This window comes from Sceloporus occidentalis, unplaced genomic scaffold (genome assembly GCF_023333645.1).
Source record: "Sceloporus occidentalis isolate IW3139 unplaced genomic scaffold, rSceOcc1.0.p SCAF_7, whole genome shotgun sequence".
Lineage (NCBI taxonomy): Eukaryota > Metazoa > Chordata > Lepidosauria > Squamata > Phrynosomatidae > Sceloporus > Sceloporus occidentalis.
Window position 1 is genome coordinate 17,284,473 of NW_028316987.1, and position 21,408 is coordinate 17,305,880.

The following is a 21,408-nucleotide window of genomic DNA, read 5'->3' on the forward strand; positions in this document are numbered from 1 at the left end:
AGAGGTGAGTCCACAATCAATCTGGTAGCAGCCCTCTCTCACTCTCTCTCAAAATGTGTGAGGGCGCCAGAGTTTAAAAAAAGGGCATCCCCCTAAAATCTTAAAAACCAGGCTCATATCGTGAAATGTGATGCTTCAATTAGCTTGGACAGAAATGTATAAGACTTTATCCATCATAACCAGCACTTTGGTATGGACCTAGAAACAGATCAGTAATCACTGAGATGGTTGTAGAAATTGGTGGACTCCTCAACAGCATTTGGGACTTTCTGAAGATACTGAGCACTGTCCAAAGCAGCCCAGGAAGAGCATAATACAGTAACCGAATAGGAGGTACGGTAACTAAAGCGTGCATCACTGTGGCCAGATCAGAGAAACACACCTTTGTAATATATACCAAGTTCATCTCAGATCATGCGCTAGATAGACAATGATTTCTACTTTATTACTCTAACACAGATGGATGGAAGACTTTGTACAAGTGTTACTAAGTGGGGATTTCTCTGTAGACACCAGGGTTTTGACTGGAGCATTTCATGGTTGTTTTTCCTCTCTCTTTTTGTATTATTCATTTTTTTTGTATTATTGGTGGGTTTACTTTTAAAAAAAAACCCCAAACAAACAAAAACAAACAAGCCATGAGGAACAGATGGGTTGCTAATAAATCTGCAAAAATCCCAGAGGACAAGAAGGAATCTGGACAAGGGAACAAGGTTATCTAAACATGTATCTCTAGCTTATCCTCCACTGCCAAAATTTTCCCTTCCTCATTCAGAATCAATGGTGGCACCATGCTCCCGCATAAGTATCTCACCTTGATCCATCAGACTTCTCAATACAACTAGAAGAGGGCCAGAAGATTCCTAATGCAAATACATCCTAAATTACTTTCAAAGAGTAAACATTTCAGACCATGCATTTCTTATTTCTCAAAAAGCAAGGAATTAGACAACAAAAGCCTTGAGAGCAACTGAATCCAGTTTAACCCAGTTCCAGAATTGCAATAACAACATCTGGTGATAGAAAATGCATCAGTTCTGCCTGAAAACCACTGATGGAAGTAAATAAATAATCTCTAACTGCATCTTGAACAATAAAAAAGGATGCAGAAATGGCCCTTCTGGGAGTACTTTAAATGCCAAAACTATCTTTATCTCATCAGGTTAATTCTGAGAACATCAAGCCATGTAGTAAAATGAAAAATTGCCCCAGCTGTTTCACTGACTCACCGATGAAATATTGGTGTGATTAGCCATCATCAGACCGCTAACCCTGTGTGCTGATGGCAAGTATGGAGACTTCCTAGAAAGTGCCACTTGAATGCTGGCAGGGCCCCAAGGAATGAAGTTAGCCAGTTTCCTCTCCCGGATCCGCTGTAAACTCTTATGAACCTGATGGAAGACAGATGGTTTGTGTGTGTATGCATGAACACAGCTATGTTAAGAAAATAAAAAGAAAGTTTCACCTGAAGTGTGGACATTCACAGCACATATCACAGGCCTGATAACATGCAGGCAGAATTGTGGATACACAGCAATCACATTAATCCTATTGGGCACAAGATAAGCTTCCAGACAAACTGGTTTGGCTGAGCATATGCTAGCTACTGACCTGGGTGGGATCCACCTCCCCTTGGATGATGTTAAGGATGGCAATGTAGCAATGGTTGGTCTGCCGATCACGCCCCATAGATACCATGACATTCTTGGGCTGCAGCAGCCGTCGCATAACATCAAGGACAGTGGTTTTGCGGACGCTGGCCACCTGTGGGTAGTGTGGGACAGCATTGGCATTTATTCAGGAGAGGAGATGAAACAGAGCCAAAAGGTATCTCTGGATCTTATGCTATTCAGAAGGAAAATGTTGCAGCCTTCCAAGCCAGGCTGAAGAATATACACACATCACTCACACAGCATCTCTTTTTTCTGAGACACAAAAAAGCAGGGTTCCGACTTCCTTGGACCATTCTGGTAACCATAAAGGGTGTCTAAGAATGATGGAAAGAGACTAAACAAATACCCATATTTACAGGTAAGGATAAAGAAAAAAATAAGAGACAGATAGAAGCATGAGCACACAGAGTTACACACAAACACACACCATGCAGCTGATACCCTCTTCTGGACTATTAGCCTTTGTGACCTCAGTTTGCCCTGCTGCTTGTGGAAAGGGATGAAAAGGAGAGAAAGAGAGCTATGTTTAGCAGGCTGAGAATGGAGATAAGAAGGCTGTCTTAGGAACATCCCTTGCAAGCAAGTATCACATGCCTCTTTGCACATCAGTTTTCCTCTAGCTACACATTTGCTACTGGACAGTTCTGGGCACATCTGTAATTGCCAGTCACTGATTGGTTACAGGTGCACCAGGACAGTGCCTTTGAACTGTCACCTGACTAGCAGATTTTGGTCTCCCAGACTTCCTGTATAAGTATACTGGTGGAACTTTATGCTCTGCCATCAATAACATCTTTATTATAGATCACATATTTGGTGTAAAGTGCCATGGATTACAAATTAAACTAGAGGACAAAAGACCAGCTGCCCATTCTCAGACCATCTGCATACATATACAGAAAAGGGCTAAAGGGCAAAGGGCCAGTAATGATGCACAAGAATACCAAGAGCATCGTTTAGGGGCACAGTGGGGGGAAAGTACTTACAGCCTGATCTGTGGTGAGAGGTGTGTAGCCTGTGATGAGGAAGTGTAACCTGGGAGTGGGGATAAGGGAGGCAATCAATCCAATCAAGTCATTATTCATGTAGCCTGGGTAGCGCAATGTAGTGGTACTGGCAGACATGATGGTGGAAACCTAGGAAGAAAATACAGACAAAAATCATAGTAAGATCCACACTAATATCAGAAATTAGCAACAAACGCAACTATATTTTCCATAATCAAAGGTAGTCAGCATGATCCAAAACAAAACCAAGATCCATAGGTGGGAAATACCTTTATTTGGACCTACAGAATTTCCACAAATTTTGCAAGCTAAGTTCTCCAGAACTCTTCACTGGGTTAGCTGGGGCCAAATATTAAGTGGGGGGCAAGAGAGATGCAAGGAAGTTTAGACTCCTCCATATCACTTTATTTGTGGATCCTGAAAGATCTAGCTGAAAAATGTCCATGCTGAGTGATTAGGGATATTCAGTGGATAAATTTTAATTTAAATACTTCGTGTGCAGGTTATTATTTACTTATTTTAAATTTATGCTGCTTTTCAGTCCAATACTACAATATAAAAATATACAGAATTCCAAAGGCACAGTCACCAGCAGACTTAAATAATGTCAAACTGTACATCAGCTTAGTCTCTCAAGTGAATCATGCCTGCCTCTCACTGAGATATTCCTTGATGAAGCATCCAGGGTCAAACTCAGTCTTTTTTCTTCAGGGATGAGGGAAACATCTTATTAACATCACATTGATACTCACTTACCAGTTGGTTGATCTGAGAAAAGGTAGGGTTCTGAATGTGTAGTCTGTCAGTGGCAATGCGGTTCAGAGCTGTGTTGTCTAGAACCACCTGTGAAAAGGGAGACAATGTAGGGTAAGAGTGAATGGGTAGATATCTCTCTGCTTTGTTAAATACGTACATTGGATTCAGGTTGCGTTCACCCAGAGCTATTCTTGTATTTATTTTTTACACATTACCAGGTCCTCTATAACACTGGGTGGGCATACACAGAATGGGACATTGGGATGTAAGGCCTCTTCAGATACCAACTTATAGTTTCATTGTACGTATCAGTAGGTCTTACGTATGGTGTGTCTTGTTCTTACTCTACTACTGGTGGGCAGTTTTACAGTACTTCCTCCTCCAAAGGGAGAGAAGTACCTTCCACAACCATGCCTTACCACACAATCAGCATTCTGTGTCAGCCGCTTGAGTGTCAAGAGAGAGTTGTATGGTTGCACTACCACATCACTCATCTCATCCTGGTTAGGGAAGACTGAATATGTCTGCACCAGCTTCTTAGGATACCTGTTGAAAAGGAAGATGGTCAGTTATTCAGTGCTTCAGTAGAATATGTGCCACATCTGAGGACGCTGTATGGGGTGCACTGACTGTGCAGTAGCAATTCTGGAAGACCAGACATACGAATTGACTGAAGCAGACCCAGATGTGGGTACAAGCACCACAATGCACCAAAGGGTCTGTTATTTGGCAGAACAGTCAGGAGCTAGAGATTGGATATGAGAATAACTCAAAAATAGTCCCATGTTTTACTGATAAGGACAAAAAAGCTACAAAGGCTATCATAAATAAAAAGTTTAAGGTGGCAGTGGAAAAGAAGGCATTTCTAATCAATGTGTTCTAAAATAAACATGTTGAGGAACACAGCTATTAATTAGGACTCAATATGATAGTAACCCTTTCCTTATATCACTGAATTTGGGGGCAAACAGAATGGATCTCTGGAGTTACTGTGAAGATGCATCACCATGAAAGTTCTTACCATTCAAAGAGAATGGCGGCGTCTATGTGTGACATCTCTCACTTAACAGAGGTGGCTGAGGACATAAAAGTTCCACTGGCAGTTGTACTACCTCCTCATTTTATAATTATTATATAACTCACCCTAAAACACTATTTTGAAGTTTCTTAATACAAGCTGGAGGACTGGAAGAAAGCTATCTCCAAGGTTTCAAAGGAGACAGACTCAAGAATGTATCAAGATGATGTACATACCAGCCTTCTCTGAACTTACAGTAAGTAAAGCGTTACATTCTGACTCAGAAGAGAACATCCAGTTCTGAGATGATCAACTGCAGTAATATTCCACAGTAATAATAAAAGATCAGCTACAGACCTAGTTTGGGCTATACTGATTTTCCTTCATTATACTGTATTACATAAGTCATCTATCTGAAGTAGATATTAAATGAAATGATTGTTCTGTAATGTTTTGTAATGAGCTGTCAAGGGGACAAGTCAAATGCCTACACAGAAGCACAAGAACAGCACACACTTATCATAGTTGTCCTCATGGAATGAGCTAAAACATCTACTCAAAATGTGGAAGTCTTAATTTTATATACTGCTGAACTATGACAGTTTTGTAAGCAGTTTATAGTAATAATTTTAAATCTTCTAAGGAGGAATGAGACTAAGATGAAATCTAAAACAAACATAAAACAGCTTTTGGATAAGCAACAGCAGTGATTCTTTAATCCTCCTAGAGTAAAATGATAAAAACTCTAGATTAAAAATAAGGAATCCAAAGTCTATAGCTCAATATTTTGTAAGACATACTATAAAGCATATCTCCAGAAGTTTTATACAGTATTTGTTTAATACATCAGCAGTCTCCCAAACCTGTGAAAAGGGCCCTGGCAAACCCAAAGCCACAAACAGAAGTGACTTTTAGTTGTTATTTTTAATCAAAAATATGACAGTGTAGCTCACTGGGATAAAAAAAATTGACCTCCAAGGCTTCTGCAATCTATGGTGAAATAAATTAAGGTAAAAGCTAGAAAATATGTACAACTCCGCTGTTAGTCCTAAAATTAATTGGTAATTTCACTGTTTGCAGGAATTCCTAATTACATATCTTCAAGCAAAAAAAATATTTAATATTTCCACAAAAATATTACTGTAATCTAGGTAGGGGTATTCTGGCCTTTTGATTTCATTCACCAATCCACATGCCAAATGACAATTATTTTATTTTATTAACATATGGAAGGATATGCAATTGTAGATGTTGTGAACTAGAGTGAAGCTTGTACAAATTAAGTTCTGGTGGGGCTTTAGAGTGGGCTGAAGAGAAGGGTGGGGAGAGAGATGGATGCAGTCAGCCTCAACTACAAAATACTGATGTTGGGTAGGGATATACTTCAACTCAATTGCTAGCACAACTGTCAGTGCTAGACATACTGAAATTAAATCATATTTGCTGTGAACCTGAATTGGCCGAACATGCTTACCCATTCAAAGGGACTATTTCATACACAATGGTATGGGAATAATGCAGTTTGCTTTACGCATTAGAAATGCAGTACCCAAAAGTGCATGTGAAGCCAGTTGCAATTTTGCTCCTAGGAAACCCATTACAGTGCGCCCGCATTATACGCGGGTGCGCTTTACACAGACTTGAGCATACGCGCTCAAGCCACAGGGAGCGTGCAGGGCGGTGCGTCCCATTCAAATGAATGGGGCATGCACCTGTGGTGCCCCACATGCTCCCACACCGCCATGCACGAGCCCCATTCAAATGAATGGGGCTTGAGCATAGGCGGAATTCGCCTTACGTGGGAGGGGTCCCGAACGAATCCCCCGCATAAGGCAAGGGCCCACTGTATTAGGTAGCAATAGAAGCCTCGACCCACTCTAGGATAAAACAAAGTGATTCCACAGTGGGCATTTTAAGCATTCACAAGTCTTAACTTCTCTAGTAGGTGGCAGGATTCTTCTGCCACTGGATGACTACATCAATCTGATAGAAGGAACCTTCATATAAGTTCAGTCAGATGAAAAACAGACTGCTCCCAAGCTCAGCATAAAATGAGACCTCCTCCTTTGGAGTATTCCTGGATATAGAAAAGGTCTAAAGAAGGTCATAGATCAACCACAAACAGTGACTACACAGTAAAACAAATTATATTTTGTGGACCTTGCAGTGCAGGAGAAGCTTAAAGAGATTTACAATGAAGACTGGACACATCCAGCATTTATTTGGTGCATTACTTCTGAGCCCAGAGGATGTCAGCAGTATTAGTGGGGTGGGGAGGTTATAGTCAAGCAAATGCCTCAGCTAACTGAACTGTCCCCAAATGTCTCTTTCATCTCTCCTCAAAATTTATGGAAATTCCATGTGGAAAGAATTATCAAACTGCCACTGCCCATCCAAAATAAATGTGATTTGTTTTAGCTGAAACTAGAGAACATTTCTTGCCTGAGGGATGAGAAGTGATTATTTCTCCTTCCTGTTTCAAGTCACAACTCCACCACCTACAAGGCTTGCCTAAGCTGGTGTCGGGGTGGGGCAGTCTTCACTCTGAATCACCTGTGTATCTTACACATTTGCCAGTCTGATGTCTCTCTAGACTGACTGGCTTTTTCACCTACATGTGCTCCTCAGGAGTGTGAAGTTTACATGCATTTACAGGTATTTCATGCCACCACTCACCTGTCATTTAATCTTTCCAGGAGATAAGAACCCAAACCAGAGCCAGTCCCACCTGCGATGGAATGGCACAGCACAAAACCCTGAAGAGAAAAGTAGCAGAAAGTTTTTGTGCGTGCATATATGTACACAAATACACAGAGGCCGTCCTCTTATGGGAGGTACACTCAATGAATATTACTAACACCAAATCAGATAGCTGAAGTTATAAACATGAAGGCCATATAGTTTGAATCTTCCTTTCTGCAATGCAAAGGCCCGCAATACTTGCTACAGCCCTTCCGAGATCCAAATCAGTCATACTCTTCAGTATTGCCTTAAACACAAAATAATACATAAATCTGTAAGATAAGACCACTGGCGAGACAAGGGTAACAGAGACCCTCAAAGCCTATTATAACTTGTAGAATATTGTGATTAAGAGTGCAGACATCAAACAAAAATGTTGCAGTGTATCCCCTGTCCTGATAGGAGTGCTTTAGGCAGAACTCAAATGAGATTTTTTGTGATATTTGAGATTTATGGGAGGGAAGATGGTGGAAAGAAACCAAGTATTAAATTTCCTATTCTCTTCTGCTGTTATATAGTCTAGCAACTGGCTGTTGGTGTTCCCTTTATTCCTCCTTCCAAGTCATGGATAGGGAAAGTAGTTGAACTCACTGATATAAATACACACACACACACACACACACACACATATATATATAAATTTCAAAACTCCAGATAACTTCTCCCAACAGTTGCATGTAGATGTTAAACATTGTGAGGGACAGAACTGAACCACATGCCAGTGGCAAGGGGGTTGAACAGCAATCTCCCAGAGTTCACTCCCTCCAGGAAGGACTTGGAACTACTGTAGTGTCAAACACTGTCCCTAAGTCCTATCCCTGAGAGGATACCATGACTGATGGAAGCTACAGAGAGGTCCAGCAGAACCAACAGGGACACACTCCCCACTCAGTTCCTTGCATATGTTATCTACCAAGTTGAACACTGCTGGCTTTGTCATAGCCAGGCCTGAAGACAGATTGAAATGGATCAAGATAGTCTATTTCGTCCAGGAATCCTTGGACCTGGAAAGCCATCACACACTCTAGAACCTTGCTTAGGAGAGGAATACTGGAGACTGGCCTGTAATTCTCTAGCAAGGTGGAGTTCAGGAGGGTTCTGTTAACTGCCTCATTACAGCCCCTTTTAGGCAGGATGGAAAGCTGCAACGCTGCAGTGAGACATTCACCTTACCCACTCAGCCAGTCTCCCCATGGCTGTTTTCAGGAGCCAAGAGGAGCAAGCATCCAGTACATGTGGTGGCTTTCACGTCTCCAAAGACTCTGTCCACATCTGCAGGCTATACAAACTGAAATGTTTCTAATAACGCAGGACAAACAGCTGCCAAGGTTACTGTATCAACCACAGCATCCAAGTCAGAGCAGATCCAAATTTGAAACTAAATTCTACTTCAAAGTTTTATCTGAACCAATATTCCAAAGTTTATGGAAGTCACTGAGCACATTTTCATGATGATTCCAGGTTTGAAAAATATTGCTTTACTTTTAATTACCAGTAACATACTTTTGTGTACCTTGGGACTCCCTGCAAATATGGAGAAACTATTTGGATTGACCTATTTCACTAGTGAACTTGGGACAGTCCCAAGCCTATTACTAGAAGGCATAAATGAGAATCTAGAATCAACTGCTGTATTCTATCCTCAGTCATTGCTGTAATAGCAATGGTGCCGTTTGGGATCACAGATGCGCTGAAAAAAGAAACCTGTGACAATATTTGAAGCTCACCAATCAGAAGAGGATATAGGATTGTACATATTCCCCATACATCATACAAATGAGTTTTTAACCTCATAGTGCACATTTCCCAACCCTAATTTGCCTAATATTTTAAGGTGATTATCTTGCATCACCAGTACTTCTCACCCTAAATTATATACAAACAAAACAAATAAACAGCTTCATTTATATACCACTTCATACTGAACTAACCATGTCTAAGCAGTTTACAACTGTACGTTAATTGCCCCCAACAAGAGGGCAATTAACTTACAGAGTTGTGAAAATAAAGAGGTGATACTGGTGAACCAACAATCCTATATACTATCCTCAGGCATCTGAAGGAAAAGTAGGATCAAAAAATCTCTAGCAATCATTGTTGCGGTTTAAGGAGTATTAACATTTAAATATTTGAGTGTTCTGGATAATAAGCACTAAAGAGAAAGACTTCAAGATTTATAAAAGCAAGGCAGCCCTGGATCTGCAGTAAATACATTATCAAATTGCACCAATAAAGCAAAAGATGTCTCCACCAGGTACTCTAGAGCAAAATAGCAAAATTTATTACGACATACAGCCAGTACAAAGAGAGAAGATAATAATGACCAAATATCCATATAGACACAATGCGATCATGATGTCCATACATATCAACGAGAAATCTAAAATGGGATAAAACTCTCTACCATGTGTCGAATTATAGGGGAATTTAAAGGAATTATAGAAATATTACCAAAGGGTTTCTTTGGCATAGTCATTTAAGTGTCAATGGTGTTCTAGAGAGACACTGCAAAAGTGTCTAGGACAAAAATACTAGGGCCATTTTGCTGAATCCCATGCCCACTTGGTTCTTATAAGTTCCCTTACCTCTAAGCTGTCACTGCCATCAGCTTCTCTGTCTATAATGTCAAAAATATCTTCATGAATCTTTTCCCCCTGCAAACCAAAGAACAGGATGTAATCAAAGATTTACTCTACTCACAGTTTAGCAGTCCTCTAGAAACTCAATATAATTTAGTCACTTTTCCCTGAGTGAACAGAGTACAAAAGAATTTTTTTTTGAAGGAAATATCCATGTCTAGCTGTAAAAAAACAACAACACATATATGCTATCAGTTCTTGATTCTCTTACCTGTGAAAATCCACTGGCCCAGTTGTTCCCAGCCCCACCACCATGCTCAGACAGGTATATATTTTCTGGGTTGTACAGGTTGGCATATGGGGAATTCAGAATGGAATGTATCACTCGTGGTTCCAAATCCAGGAGGACGGCTCGTGGGATATAGTGCTCATCATCTGCCTGTCAACAAGGAATGCAAACATACTGAGCAATCTGCAGGACAGCAGTTCCAACATTGCTCTGCCTTTCCAAACAATCATTTGACTGCATACCTCCAAAATGAAATATTCTACGTTTAGATAACAGCAACTGTCATGAGGAGGCATTGTGCATGTTCCTCGTTCACATTTCATTGACTCTAGACTTCTAATCTCTTATATCATGCGTGTGTGTGTGTGTTTTAAAGAGATGCTGTATTTTCAGTACACTCAGAGAACTTTTAAGATCTCAAAAGCAACAGGCTTAAAAGTTCTACCCAGTTCCCTTTTCTCATCTCTTACCGACACACAGTAGAAGTATGTATAGCTAAGAGCTAGTATGGCCTTCTTCCTCCCAGTTGTACCAAAAGAAAGAGTTTAGGGTTTGTTCTTGGTTTCTTTCTGGGTTTTTTTTGGGGGGAGGAATAAACCATGGGTTAGCTTAGCTCATCGGGATGCTGTGGCTTAGTGGTCAAGACGCCAGTTCTGATGAGCAGAAGATCAGAAGATTGGCAGTTCGAGGCCCAAGTGCCGCATGATGGGGTGAGATCCTATCACTAGTCTCAGCTTCTGCCAACCTGTGGACATTCACCTAATGTTGGATCTACTTTCAAAATGTATGAAGGTGAGAAAGTGCCTGTGTTTTTAGAGCCCTATGTATTAGCACTCAATTCTGTAAGTGAAAAAAATTACATTAAGATTTTATAAGATAATATACTGTCAATATAATGCAGAAGTTAAAGGGAGTGCTGTTGTGGCTTATAGATTCCATGCTTTCTGGCACACAAATGAAAGAGCCTTAGGTGTTTTCTCCAAATCTCAAAAACATTTAAATTCAAGAATAAACAATTACTCCATTATTTTCACAAAAGAGTAAGTGAAACAGCTTTCTAGAAGCAATTACTAGAGGCCAGCCCCAAGCAGTGGAATAAATAAAGTGCATGATTCCATGAGCAGAACAAGTCCATTGTCTGTTCGCCAGCCATGTAGGTTCAGTCCTTTGCAAAATCACCAGAAAACCACCCACAGATCCCCACATTACCTGATAGAAAAACACATCTTTGCGATCTGTACCCTCCGTGGCGAATTCCTCCACAATACCCTCAGGACTAATGCCATGTTCTGCACAAAGCTGTTTCCAGAATTCAAACCCAACTGCAAGTGTGAAAAGAAGAAAACGACAGAAGGCATAAATAAAGGGGAAACGAGGGGTGCGCTAGTTTGACCCTGTGGTCTTTTGGTACGATAACTTGAGCCAGCTTGGTGTAGTGGTTTGAGTGTCGGACTATGACTCTGGAGACCAGGGTTCGATTCTCCACTTGGCCATGAAACCCAATGGGTGACCTTGGGAAAGTCACACTCTCTCAGCCCCAGGGAAAGGCAAATCTCCTCTGAACAAATCTTGCCAAGAAGATAGGGTTGCCATGAGTCAGAAACGACTTGAAGGTACACAATAATATTACAACAAGAGTAACTTTGGTAAGGCAAATGGTCCTATGTTAGCTCCCAAGGGATCCCACATATTTTGCCTAACATCCCAAAGTGCCAGTTCTGCCCCACTTCCACAGGGACTGGCAGCCCAGGAGCTCAGAAGATGCCATTTGCTCTTACTGGTTAATGACCCCCACCGCCCCCACTCCAAGGCCCAAGCCCAGGGTGACCAGATGTCCTCCTTTTCCAGGACAGGTCCTACACTTCTGCCCAAGAGGAATTTCAAAAGGCCCTCCATCTGAAGCATGACTGAAAAGCATACATTTACACTGATATGTAGAGCGACTAGAGATCTTCCTTTTCCAGAACGCGTCCTACAACTTCAACCTTCTTCCCAGGAGGAATCCCAAAACATCCTCCATTTGGAGCAGGACTAAAAAACCACACATTGACATGGACACGCAATAGATAGCCAACACAGAACCAATATACATATCTGAATACATAACTAAACATATATTCAACATATATATATGAATATATAACTATATATTAAACATATAACATATATATATATAACTAAATATATATTCAACATATAACCTATATGTATATATATATATAAAACTAAATATATATTGAACATATAACCTATATATATATATATATATATATATGTTTGAATATTCAACGTATAACCATCTAACTAAAAGATTGTATGTACAGCGCTGTGTAAATTTACAGCGCTTTATAAATAAAGGTTAATAATAATAATAATAATAATAATAAGTTTTATTTATATACCGCCTTTCCTTACAGATCAAAGTGGTTTATATATTCAACATATAACCTATATATATATGAATATTGAACATATAACCTATATATATATATATATATATAAAACTAAATATATATTCAACGTATAACCTCTATATATATATATATATATATATATGAATATATAACTAAATATATACTCAACATATAAATATATATATATGTAAATCTCAATCTATATTCAACATATAACCAATGAGTCCATATGTTTGAATGGACGAAGGATTCGGATATTAAGGCCAGCCTAGGAACGAAGCCTCTCTTCGGAGGGGGCCTTACTCTGGTTGCCGCATTGCCCCAGCTGCAGAGTGATGATCTCCCGAGGCATTGCGAAGCCTGTCGTTCCTTTAGTTCTTCCCGCCGCTGCTTTGAGGCCTAGACTCCGGCTCTGGCCTTAGCAACGGCCGTTCCGCGCGCCTGCGCATTGCTAAGGCGAGAGCCGGATTCTAGGCCTCAAAGCAAAGTAGAAGTAGAAGCGGCGGGCCCAGCGTTTCTACGGCGCATGCGCGCCACTGTTTATTCCGTACACCAAAATGGCGCCGCCCATTCCCCTTTCCTCCCTGATGGGGGCGGCCATGTCATTGTGCTGAGGGAAAAAAGCTTTGGTGACGGAGGACACAGAGATGATGAGCCGAGTCCCGGCAAACCGGTGACGCTTGGGAAGAATGGAGGCTGGAGCCGCTGGCGGCGGCGGCGGCAGCGGCGGTTCTTCTTCTTCTTCTTCTCCGTCGTCGGAGCGAGAGCGTCGGGTGCTGGGCCTAAGCGCCTCCCTGAGGGCCCGCCTGGGGCCTTACGAGCCGGCGCTGAGCTCCCTGCAGGCCACGCTCGTGTGGGAAAGGCCGGCCAGGAGCGCGCTCGGATGGGCAGGGGCCCACGCCGCCTTCGGGTGCGAGGCCTGGGAAAGAGCGGGGAGGAGGGAGGCCGGCCTCTCTCGGGGCTAGCAGCCGTGGTTTGAGCGCTGGGCGGCCACCCTGGAGACCGGGGTTCGAATCCTGCCTCAGCCATGGTGCCCTTGGGCGAGTCACGCTCTCTCAGCCTCAGAGGATGGCCGTGGCCAATACAATCAAAGCAAAACAAAGCTCTGGACCTGCCAAGACAACCCCATAGTAGTACATAGAGAGATCTTGTAGCCCCCTTTGAGACTGACTGACTGACTGAAAGGAAGAAGTGGGCAGCATGAGCTTTCCTAGACTTAAGCCCACTTCCTCAGATGCATTTGGTATTATTATTATTATTATTATGTAGAGAGGTCTTGTAGCCCCATTGATACCAACTGAAAGAAACCAGCAGCATGAGCTTTCCTAGGGTTAAGTCTACTTCCTTAGATGCATTTCGTATTATTATTATTATCATGATGATGATGATGTAGGGAGATCTTGTAGCCCCTTTTGAGGCTAACTGTAAGAAAGAAGTCAGCAGCATGAGCTTTCCTAGACTTAGGTCTTTAAGCAGAGGCTGGATGGCCATCTGTCAGGGATGCTTTGACTGGGAGTTCCTGCATGGCAGAATGGGGTTGGACTGGATGGTTTTTGGGGTCTCTTCCAACTCTATGATTCTAGGTCTACTTCCTTAGCTACCTTTGCTATTCTTATTATGTAGAGAGATCTTGTAGCACCTTTGAGACTCTCTGAAAGAAAGAAGTTGGCAGCATGAGCCTCTGCAGAGAAACACACTGCAGAAATAGCCCAGTTTGAGGCCGCTTTGACTGCACTGGTTCAATGCTAGGGAACTCTGAGAACTAGTTTTGTGAGACGTTGTAGCCTTCTCTGTCAGAGAGCAGTGGTGCCACAATAAATTACAGTTCCCAGGATTCCCTAGTATTGAGTCAGGGCAGTTAGAGAGGTCTCAAACTGGATTATTTCTGGAGTGTGTTTTGGACGTATGACTCTGGAGACCAGGGTTTGAATCTTGCCTCATGAAACGTACTGAGTGACCTTGGATGAGTCACACTCTCTCAGCCCCAGAGGATGACAGTGGCCAAAAAGACCTGGGCTTGCCAAGGCAATCCCATAATAGTATGTAGATAGGTCTTGTAGCACCTTTGAGACTGATGGAAAGAAAGAAGTTGGCAGCATGAGCTTTCAGAGACTTCCGTCTATTCCCCCAGATGCGTTTGGAAAGAACCCCATGATAGGTTGGCCTTAGGGTCACTACAAGTCAGAAAGGACTTGAAGGCACACAACGACAACATCAAGAACAGCGCACTTGCTTTCTTCCCTTTCGTGTCTGTTGTCACAATAAACCACAATTCCCAGGATTCCCTAGCACTGAGCCAGGGCAGTTAAAGCGCTCCCAAACTGGATTATTTCTCCCGTGTGGTGAACTTTCCTCACTACTGTTTGGAGATCAAGGAGGTGTGTCTCCGCATAGGGAGCAAAACTATTAGGGATCTTGTATCACCTTTGAGACTAAGAAAGAAGTTGGAAGCATGGGTTTTTGTAGACATCAGCCTATTTCCTCAGATGCTCATGCTACCAGCTTCTCTCTTTCAGTTACTCTCAAAGGTGCTACAAGATCCCCTTGACACTTATTTTCCAGACTAACACGGCTAGGTCTTTGGATTCTATTTGTATTATATCAGGTTTCTTGTTTATGGGAATGAGATTTGACCTGTCGCTATTTTTGCCTGTGCATTTTGTTGGTCAGACAACGTCATATACATTTTTAACAAAGGGAAGGAGAGGCAAGTAACAGTGGTTGCCCAGTTCTGTTTTGTAAGAGGGATTGTGCGGCAAGCTGGAGCAGGCTGAGTTTATAAAGCTCGGTTATTCTGTGTAGTGACTAATGTTGGGTGTGCTGACCAAGCCTGCACTTGTTTGTGGGGACATGGGACGTCTTGTGGGCTTGATGGCGCTCCTTGGATACTGGAAGGGAAGTTTAGGTTTTGTATTATCAATGCTTCAGCCAGGCCAGCTTTAATAAGCAAACATTAGTTTGATGCATGGATTCCCACATGATGTACTTGAAATTCAAGTGTCCTTTCTTCAAGTCTGTTTCTTGAAGAAGTGATTCTCATTGCCATACTCAGTGGCCAGGATACATCCCCAACCAGAATCTGTCTCTGTGCTTTCAATTGTCAGTGCTTTGAAACAAGTGGTTCTGAAAAACTCGATCCCTGAGTCTTCTTGTCCCATAGTAAAAGACTGGGTCAGAGCACCAAACTGCTGCGTCTGTAATACATTTGAGATAACAATGGGAACGTCTAAGTGTGTGCGCACACATTCAAGTCACCTGTAACTTCTGGTGTCCCCATGAATTCCATAGGATTTTCTTAGGTAAGGAATACTCAGAGGTAGTTGTGCCAGTTCCTTCCCCTAAAATCCAGCCCCTGCACTAACTTCAAAATAAGTTTCTGTAAAGCTCTCCTAAACTGCTTATCTACTTCTTTGTGTGGTAGAAGCTGGAGAGCTGGTTGCCCTGGCATGATGTTTTTATATCTGTCCTATGAAGGGCTTGGTTCACCAGTTACTTCCAACATGTGGTTCTCATCAAAAGGATAAAAATAACCACCTCTCTCCAATTGTTGTGGATGCAGCTTATCTTCAACAATATTTGATTGTATTTAGCGAATCACTGAGGGGGAAAGCACACAGCTCCTATTCAGTCAGGGAATAAACAAGTCTTCAGATCTTTTGACAAAAGCAAAAAGATCCTCTGAGCTCATGTGTCATTTGGTAGACCGCTGTTGAGTGGTTCTGCCCCTCACTGGCTTAACCTGTTTCTTGGCATGGACTGAGTGGCTGAGTATATCTCTTGATAAAGTGAACAGTGTGCCAGCCATTCAGCAATGCTGAGCTTGTCAGAGTTACTAACAATGCAAAATCTGTACTCGTTGATGTTCATGACAAACACTCGGGGTCTCGTGGCTGTTGTGTTTCACTTTGAAAAGGTGCGATCATCCTTTGAATGCGTGGGCACATGGGGTTTCACATGTTAGCTTTTATGCCAGAAGAAAAGCTATTATAGAAAACATACTTTCTTACCAACTACATCTTGCAGTTATTATAAATTGTAGTTATCATGTATGAGTTGACCTCATGTATATGTCAAAGGCAGGTGCCGGGGGGGGGGGGGGGGGGGCAAAATTATTGATTTTGATATGACCTATGGATAATTTGAGGGCATGTGACAAAGGATGTAAAAATGACAAAGTGAAGGGAAACAGTACCAGAAGAACTTAGAAAATTGCACCAGGCATCATTGCTTGTGCCCATCCTAACGGCTGGATGGATGAAGAGGAAACCGGTAAGCAGTGGCTGTGCAATGTTTGGGAAAGACAAGTAGGTGCTGGAATAACATTGTTGGGATCCTCTTCTCTGAGTAGAGTGGTGAAAGGCGAGAGCTTAGCCCATTTTAGGAGAAGCTAAAAGAAGTACCCCCCCCCCCCCAAAAAAAACTTACTCTCTTGGTGCTCCTTTGAAGTGAGGTGCCAGAGATATTCAGACATTCAAAAAGGCCAGAAGCAGCATGCAGTGGAGAGAACAGAGCAGTGATTCCCAACCTTCCCAATGCCGCGACCCTTTAATACAGTTCCTCATGTTGTGGTGACCCAAACACATGAAATTATTTCCATTGCTACTTCATAACTGTAATTAAATAGGTGTTTTCCAATGGCCTTAGGTGACCCCCATGAAAGGGGCATTCGACCCCCAAAGGGGTCCTGACCCACAGGTTGGGAACCACTGGAATAGTGGGAGTTGGTCCTTTTCGTAGGTTTTCTTATGTTGGACTTTTGCCACTCTACTCAGAGAAGGGGATGGTTCCTTTTTTTGATAAGAGTTAAGCTGCAGTATTTCCAGTGGTCTGTGGATAAGTTGATCAAGGCTTTAAAATTTCCTAGTTATCCACAGACCAATGTGAACACCGTAGTTTTAACTCTTGTCAAAAAAGGAACCTTCCCCTTCTCTGAGTAGAGTGGCAAAAGATGAGAGCTTAGACAACAGTAGAGATGTATGAGTCTATATGGCAAACCATCCTTATAGCTGCAGAACTCACTATAGTTCATTAGAAAGCAACTGCTGGCTTGGTTAGCATATGGACACTTGATTAGAGTGAAAAAATAATTACTAATTTGTAATGAATCTATGTAGCAATAACATGGTAGCAATATGTAACAATAAATGAGAGCATCCTGGCCTCTTTCGATGTTTATTTTTAGGTACGGTTGGCTATAACTGCTGTTTCTTCTACTTTTGTGTGATTTCTTTACTCTGAAATATTAAATTATTCAGTGCTTTCTTTTGTTAGGAGCTTTTTCTTCTAGCGAATACATAGGTAATATAGGATTCTAGCATTTACTAGGGATGGGGAAATGTATCAGGTTCATCTTTTTTTCTTTGTTTGTTTCTTGTTTTTGTGAACTTGGTTTTGTACAGCGCTGTGTAGATTTACGGCGCTTTATAAATAAATTTAATAATAATAATAATAATAACAACTTTATTCCATCCCATTATTACAAGTGCAAATTGTAAATTTGTCCCAATATTTTCTGCTATGTACACAATTTTGCCCAATGTTTGTATTTTACAAGCAGTTTTCCTGGTTGTAATGTGTTTTAACATTATTTCCACTAATACAAACATTATGGTGCACCTTTCACCATGCTGTATGCATTTTTGTATGAATTTTTGCAGAATTGCAATGCAGACGTATGGATCGCAAAGCATAAGTGCATTATGGTTCATCTCCTGGTTCAAAAAATGTGAATTAGGTCCATGTTAAAATTAGATACAGAAAAATTTCTCCTTGGTTCAGCTCTCACATTAGAGAATCAAAGAACTGTAGAGTTGGAAGGGATTGGTAGGATACCTGATCCAGTGCTACACAAAATGGTGGTTCCTGGACCACTGATGGTTCCCAAGTCCTTGACTGCTGGCCCAGGCGAGTTTCCAGGAAAGACAGAAATAATTGTATCCATTGGGCACAGGTATGGTGCTGGGCACTGGTACTCTGGAAAAAAAATACCACATCAGTTAGCCAGCCACTGTGATTGAGAAATGTAGTTTATTTGTTTAGGTAAATATTGTAAGTAGCCATGCTGTTCCGTCAGACTGACTCCCACATAATAAAATAGTACTTTTTAAAGAACACATTAAAAGGTCAAGAACATGGTTCTAGATCCCTCAGAGTGGATGCTGAGCATTTAAAAAGTGGGAATAAAACAAGTTTCATTAGATAAGATTGGCGGGAAAATGGCACACAAGTGTCCATGCTTCTCTTTTCAGCATATTTGTGCCTTTAAATAGTAAGGGAATCTTGTAACAGGTTGCTAATCATAACTGGGGTTCCCTGTCACAATGCCAGAGACTCTTAAAACTGGTTTACCTAAACGTTTGTCAGGGCAAATTGATCTAGTGAATGTTTTGAAGGAGGGAGAAAAGCGATCATTCAAAGAACCTTTGGGACACAATCCATTCCATTGCCTTTGCTTTCTAGCTTCCTTGTGCTGATCATAAGACAATTATCAAGTATCCAGGGCACTGCCGCTCCATGACCCTAAATGAACTGTTTTTCATGTATTACAGCCCTAGAAGAGCTAACCCTGTACTGACTAGATTTATTTTCCCTCAGGTTTTTTGCTCTGACATCGCTGCATCTGATATTTTTGGTTGCATTTACTCTGATACTCATCGTATGCTTAGATCAGTGGAAAAATAAAATCTGGCCTGAAATAAAAGGTAAGTTCTGCTTTTCCATGACCCCTGAATTTTGGCTAAGACTCCCTCTTTCTATAATAGTATGCAAGGGGATCTTGTAGTACGGAGTAGGCAACCTTTTTAAGCCGGGGGCCGGGTTGCTGTCCCTCAGACAACTGGGGGGCCGAAGCCAAAAAATAAATAATTAATTTCTTTTTTTTTTAAAAAATTAAATAAATAAATAAACTGGGACAAATGTAGGACAACATTTTCAAATGGTGGACACTTTTTTAAAAAAGTGGAGGACACGCAAAAAAAATTGCTGCTTTTTTAAAAAATGTTAATATAAATGTATGTTTCTGAGGCGTCTATAGACAATTGCCCCCCTTGCCCCTGCGCGCGAGAGGCCAAAGGCCCCGGCGGCAATCGGCAGCAGGACCGGGCTGGGGCCGGTTCCAAGGCCTCGCCGGGCCGCATCCGGCCCGCGGGCCGCAGGTTGCCTATCCCTGTGTAGTACCTTTGAGACTAAGGCTGCATCTTCACTGCAGAAATAATCCAGTTTGACACCACTTTAACTGGCATGGCTTAATGCTATGGAGTTTGGGAACTCCATAGCCTTTTCTGTCAGAGAGCTCTGGTGTCACAACAAACTACAGATCCTAAAATTCCATCGCATTGAACCATGGCGGTTAAAGTGATGTTAAATTGGGTTATTTCTGCAGTGTGGATGCAGAGTCACTGAAAGAAAGACTTACATAGGTCTGTCTCTGGACTCTCCACACCAGCCTATGCATCTGAGGAAGTAGACTCAAGCCTACAAAAGCTCATGCTTCCAGCTTCTTTCTTTCAGTCAGTCTCAAAGCTGCTATAAGATTCTTTTGCATACTGATTTTCCAGACTAACATGGCAATGTCTTTGAATTATTTCTATAACAATTGGGCCAAGAATGCTAGATTTCCTCAGTTAAAATGGTTGGCAAAGATAAACAGGAATGTAATAAATTGGGTTCATTTTCTGTTCAAAAAGGCTTTCAAGATAGGAATATGGATAGTCATATTTTGTTTTTGTCTTCTGGATCAAGAAATTACAGTGTTGCTGTGTCAGTGTTCAACATCAAATGTTGCAAAAGTATTTGGAGGATTTGTACTATAATACATCAATTATTATTAGTCATGTGAACAAAATCATTGTGCAGTTGTTTACAGAGATAAATGAAAAGACTTAGACTGTAGTAGTAGTTTGTGATCCAGAAATATGAATTCATGACAGATGCAGAAAGCTGTAGCAGTATTAAAATGGAAGGCATTATCCAAACATAGAAGAAACATAATTTGCCTTATGGAGCTTCTGGTTAAAGAAAATCCAAAGTCCTTCCCAGTATTTATTTTTTTCTTGAAAGTGGTGCAGCTGCTACATTAAATTAAACCCCCCAAAACTTGTTTTATTTCCAGTTAATTAGACATTGGCAAGATTCAGATATTTACATGGAATCAACTAGGCAGTATGATAAGCTGCTCAGTTGCTCCCATGGAAGTTCAGTATATGGTTGGTTTGTTGTGACCTCTGGACCTGGCACTCTGTCTTGTTTTTTCCTGGACAAGCTGGGAAAATAAGCCAAGAACACACTAGCTTTTGACACTGCCTTTGCTGAAGAGAAACAAGGCAGAGTGCTGGTTCAGACATCACAGTTAATAAAGCTTTGATGGAAGGTCCCTGGTTTATTTAGTCGCTTGTGCTTGAAATGGGAATAGTCAGACAATGTACATTAACATTCTGGCTTATGACATCTGAATGCAGCTATTGCCTCACAACCTAATCTTCCTCACAGGATTATTATAAAAATAAAATACCTCTGTGGGTTCCTCCCAACGTAGTCTCTCTGGAAAGAAAATACTTGAATATATCATGAAGGAGCAATATTTTTTCTAATTCTAGAGCAGAACGGCCTGTATACACTTATTTGGGAGTAAGTAGGTTTACCTCTCAGTAGATATGTGCACAGTTAATTGGTCTCCTTAACCTTTTTAGTTGCTTTCATAACAGCACTGACCAATAGAATAAGATGTACTTGTGGGCATCATTCAGAATATTGTGCATTTTGTACTGTTTACATGCACATTCTCCACAAGTAAAGTTGTACAATGGGAAGTTACTTGTCTGACCTCTGTGCTGGGCTTTGTATTCAGAAAATAGTCCTTCTCTTTGGATGGAGACTGTTCTGGGTGGAGAGCCAGCATGGTTTAGTGGTTAGAACATTGGACTATGCCAGGG

The 21,408-nt window shown here is 41.4% G+C and overlaps 2 protein-coding genes across 3 annotated transcripts in view; one reads left to right on the forward strand and one right to left on the reverse strand.

Moving 5' to 3' along the window:
- Window positions 1–13,227, reverse strand: part of LOC149309316 (tubulin gamma-1 chain-like) — a 15,562-nt gene extending 2,335 nt beyond the window's left edge. Inside the window, exons 1-10 of the mRNA XM_089532197.1 lie at window positions 12,782–13,227; window positions 11,274–11,386; window positions 10,047–10,214; window positions 9,782–9,850; window positions 7,131–7,210; window positions 3,856–3,982; window positions 3,437–3,523; window positions 2,660–2,809; window positions 1,612–1,764; window positions 1,230–1,391 (exon numbers count right to left, since the gene is read on the reverse strand). Coding sequence (XP_089388323.1) covers window positions 1,230–1,391; window positions 1,612–1,764; window positions 2,660–2,809; window positions 3,437–3,523; window positions 3,856–3,982; window positions 7,131–7,210; window positions 9,782–9,850; window positions 10,047–10,214; window positions 11,274–11,386; window positions 12,782–12,830 — 1,158 coding nt within the window. The 5' untranslated portion in view covers window positions 12,831–13,227. The remainder of the gene's footprint in view (window positions 1–1,229; window positions 1,392–1,611; window positions 1,765–2,659; window positions 2,810–3,436; window positions 3,524–3,855; window positions 3,983–7,130; window positions 7,211–9,781; window positions 9,851–10,046; window positions 10,215–11,273; window positions 11,387–12,781) is intronic.
- The window catches only part of RETREG3 (reticulophagy regulator family member 3), a 21,391-nt gene continuing 12,953 nt past the window's right edge, over window positions 12,971–21,408 (forward strand). Inside the window, exons 1-2 of one of the 2 annotated variants that reach the window (XM_089532196.1) lie at window positions 12,971–13,388; window positions 19,073–19,179. In XM_089532196.1, coding sequence (XP_089388322.1) covers window positions 13,168–13,388; window positions 19,073–19,179 — 328 coding nt within the window. In that variant the 5' untranslated portion in view covers window positions 12,971–13,167. The remainder of the gene's footprint in view (window positions 13,389–19,072; window positions 19,180–21,408) is intronic. The other variant, XM_089532194.1, reaches the window with a different exon arrangement.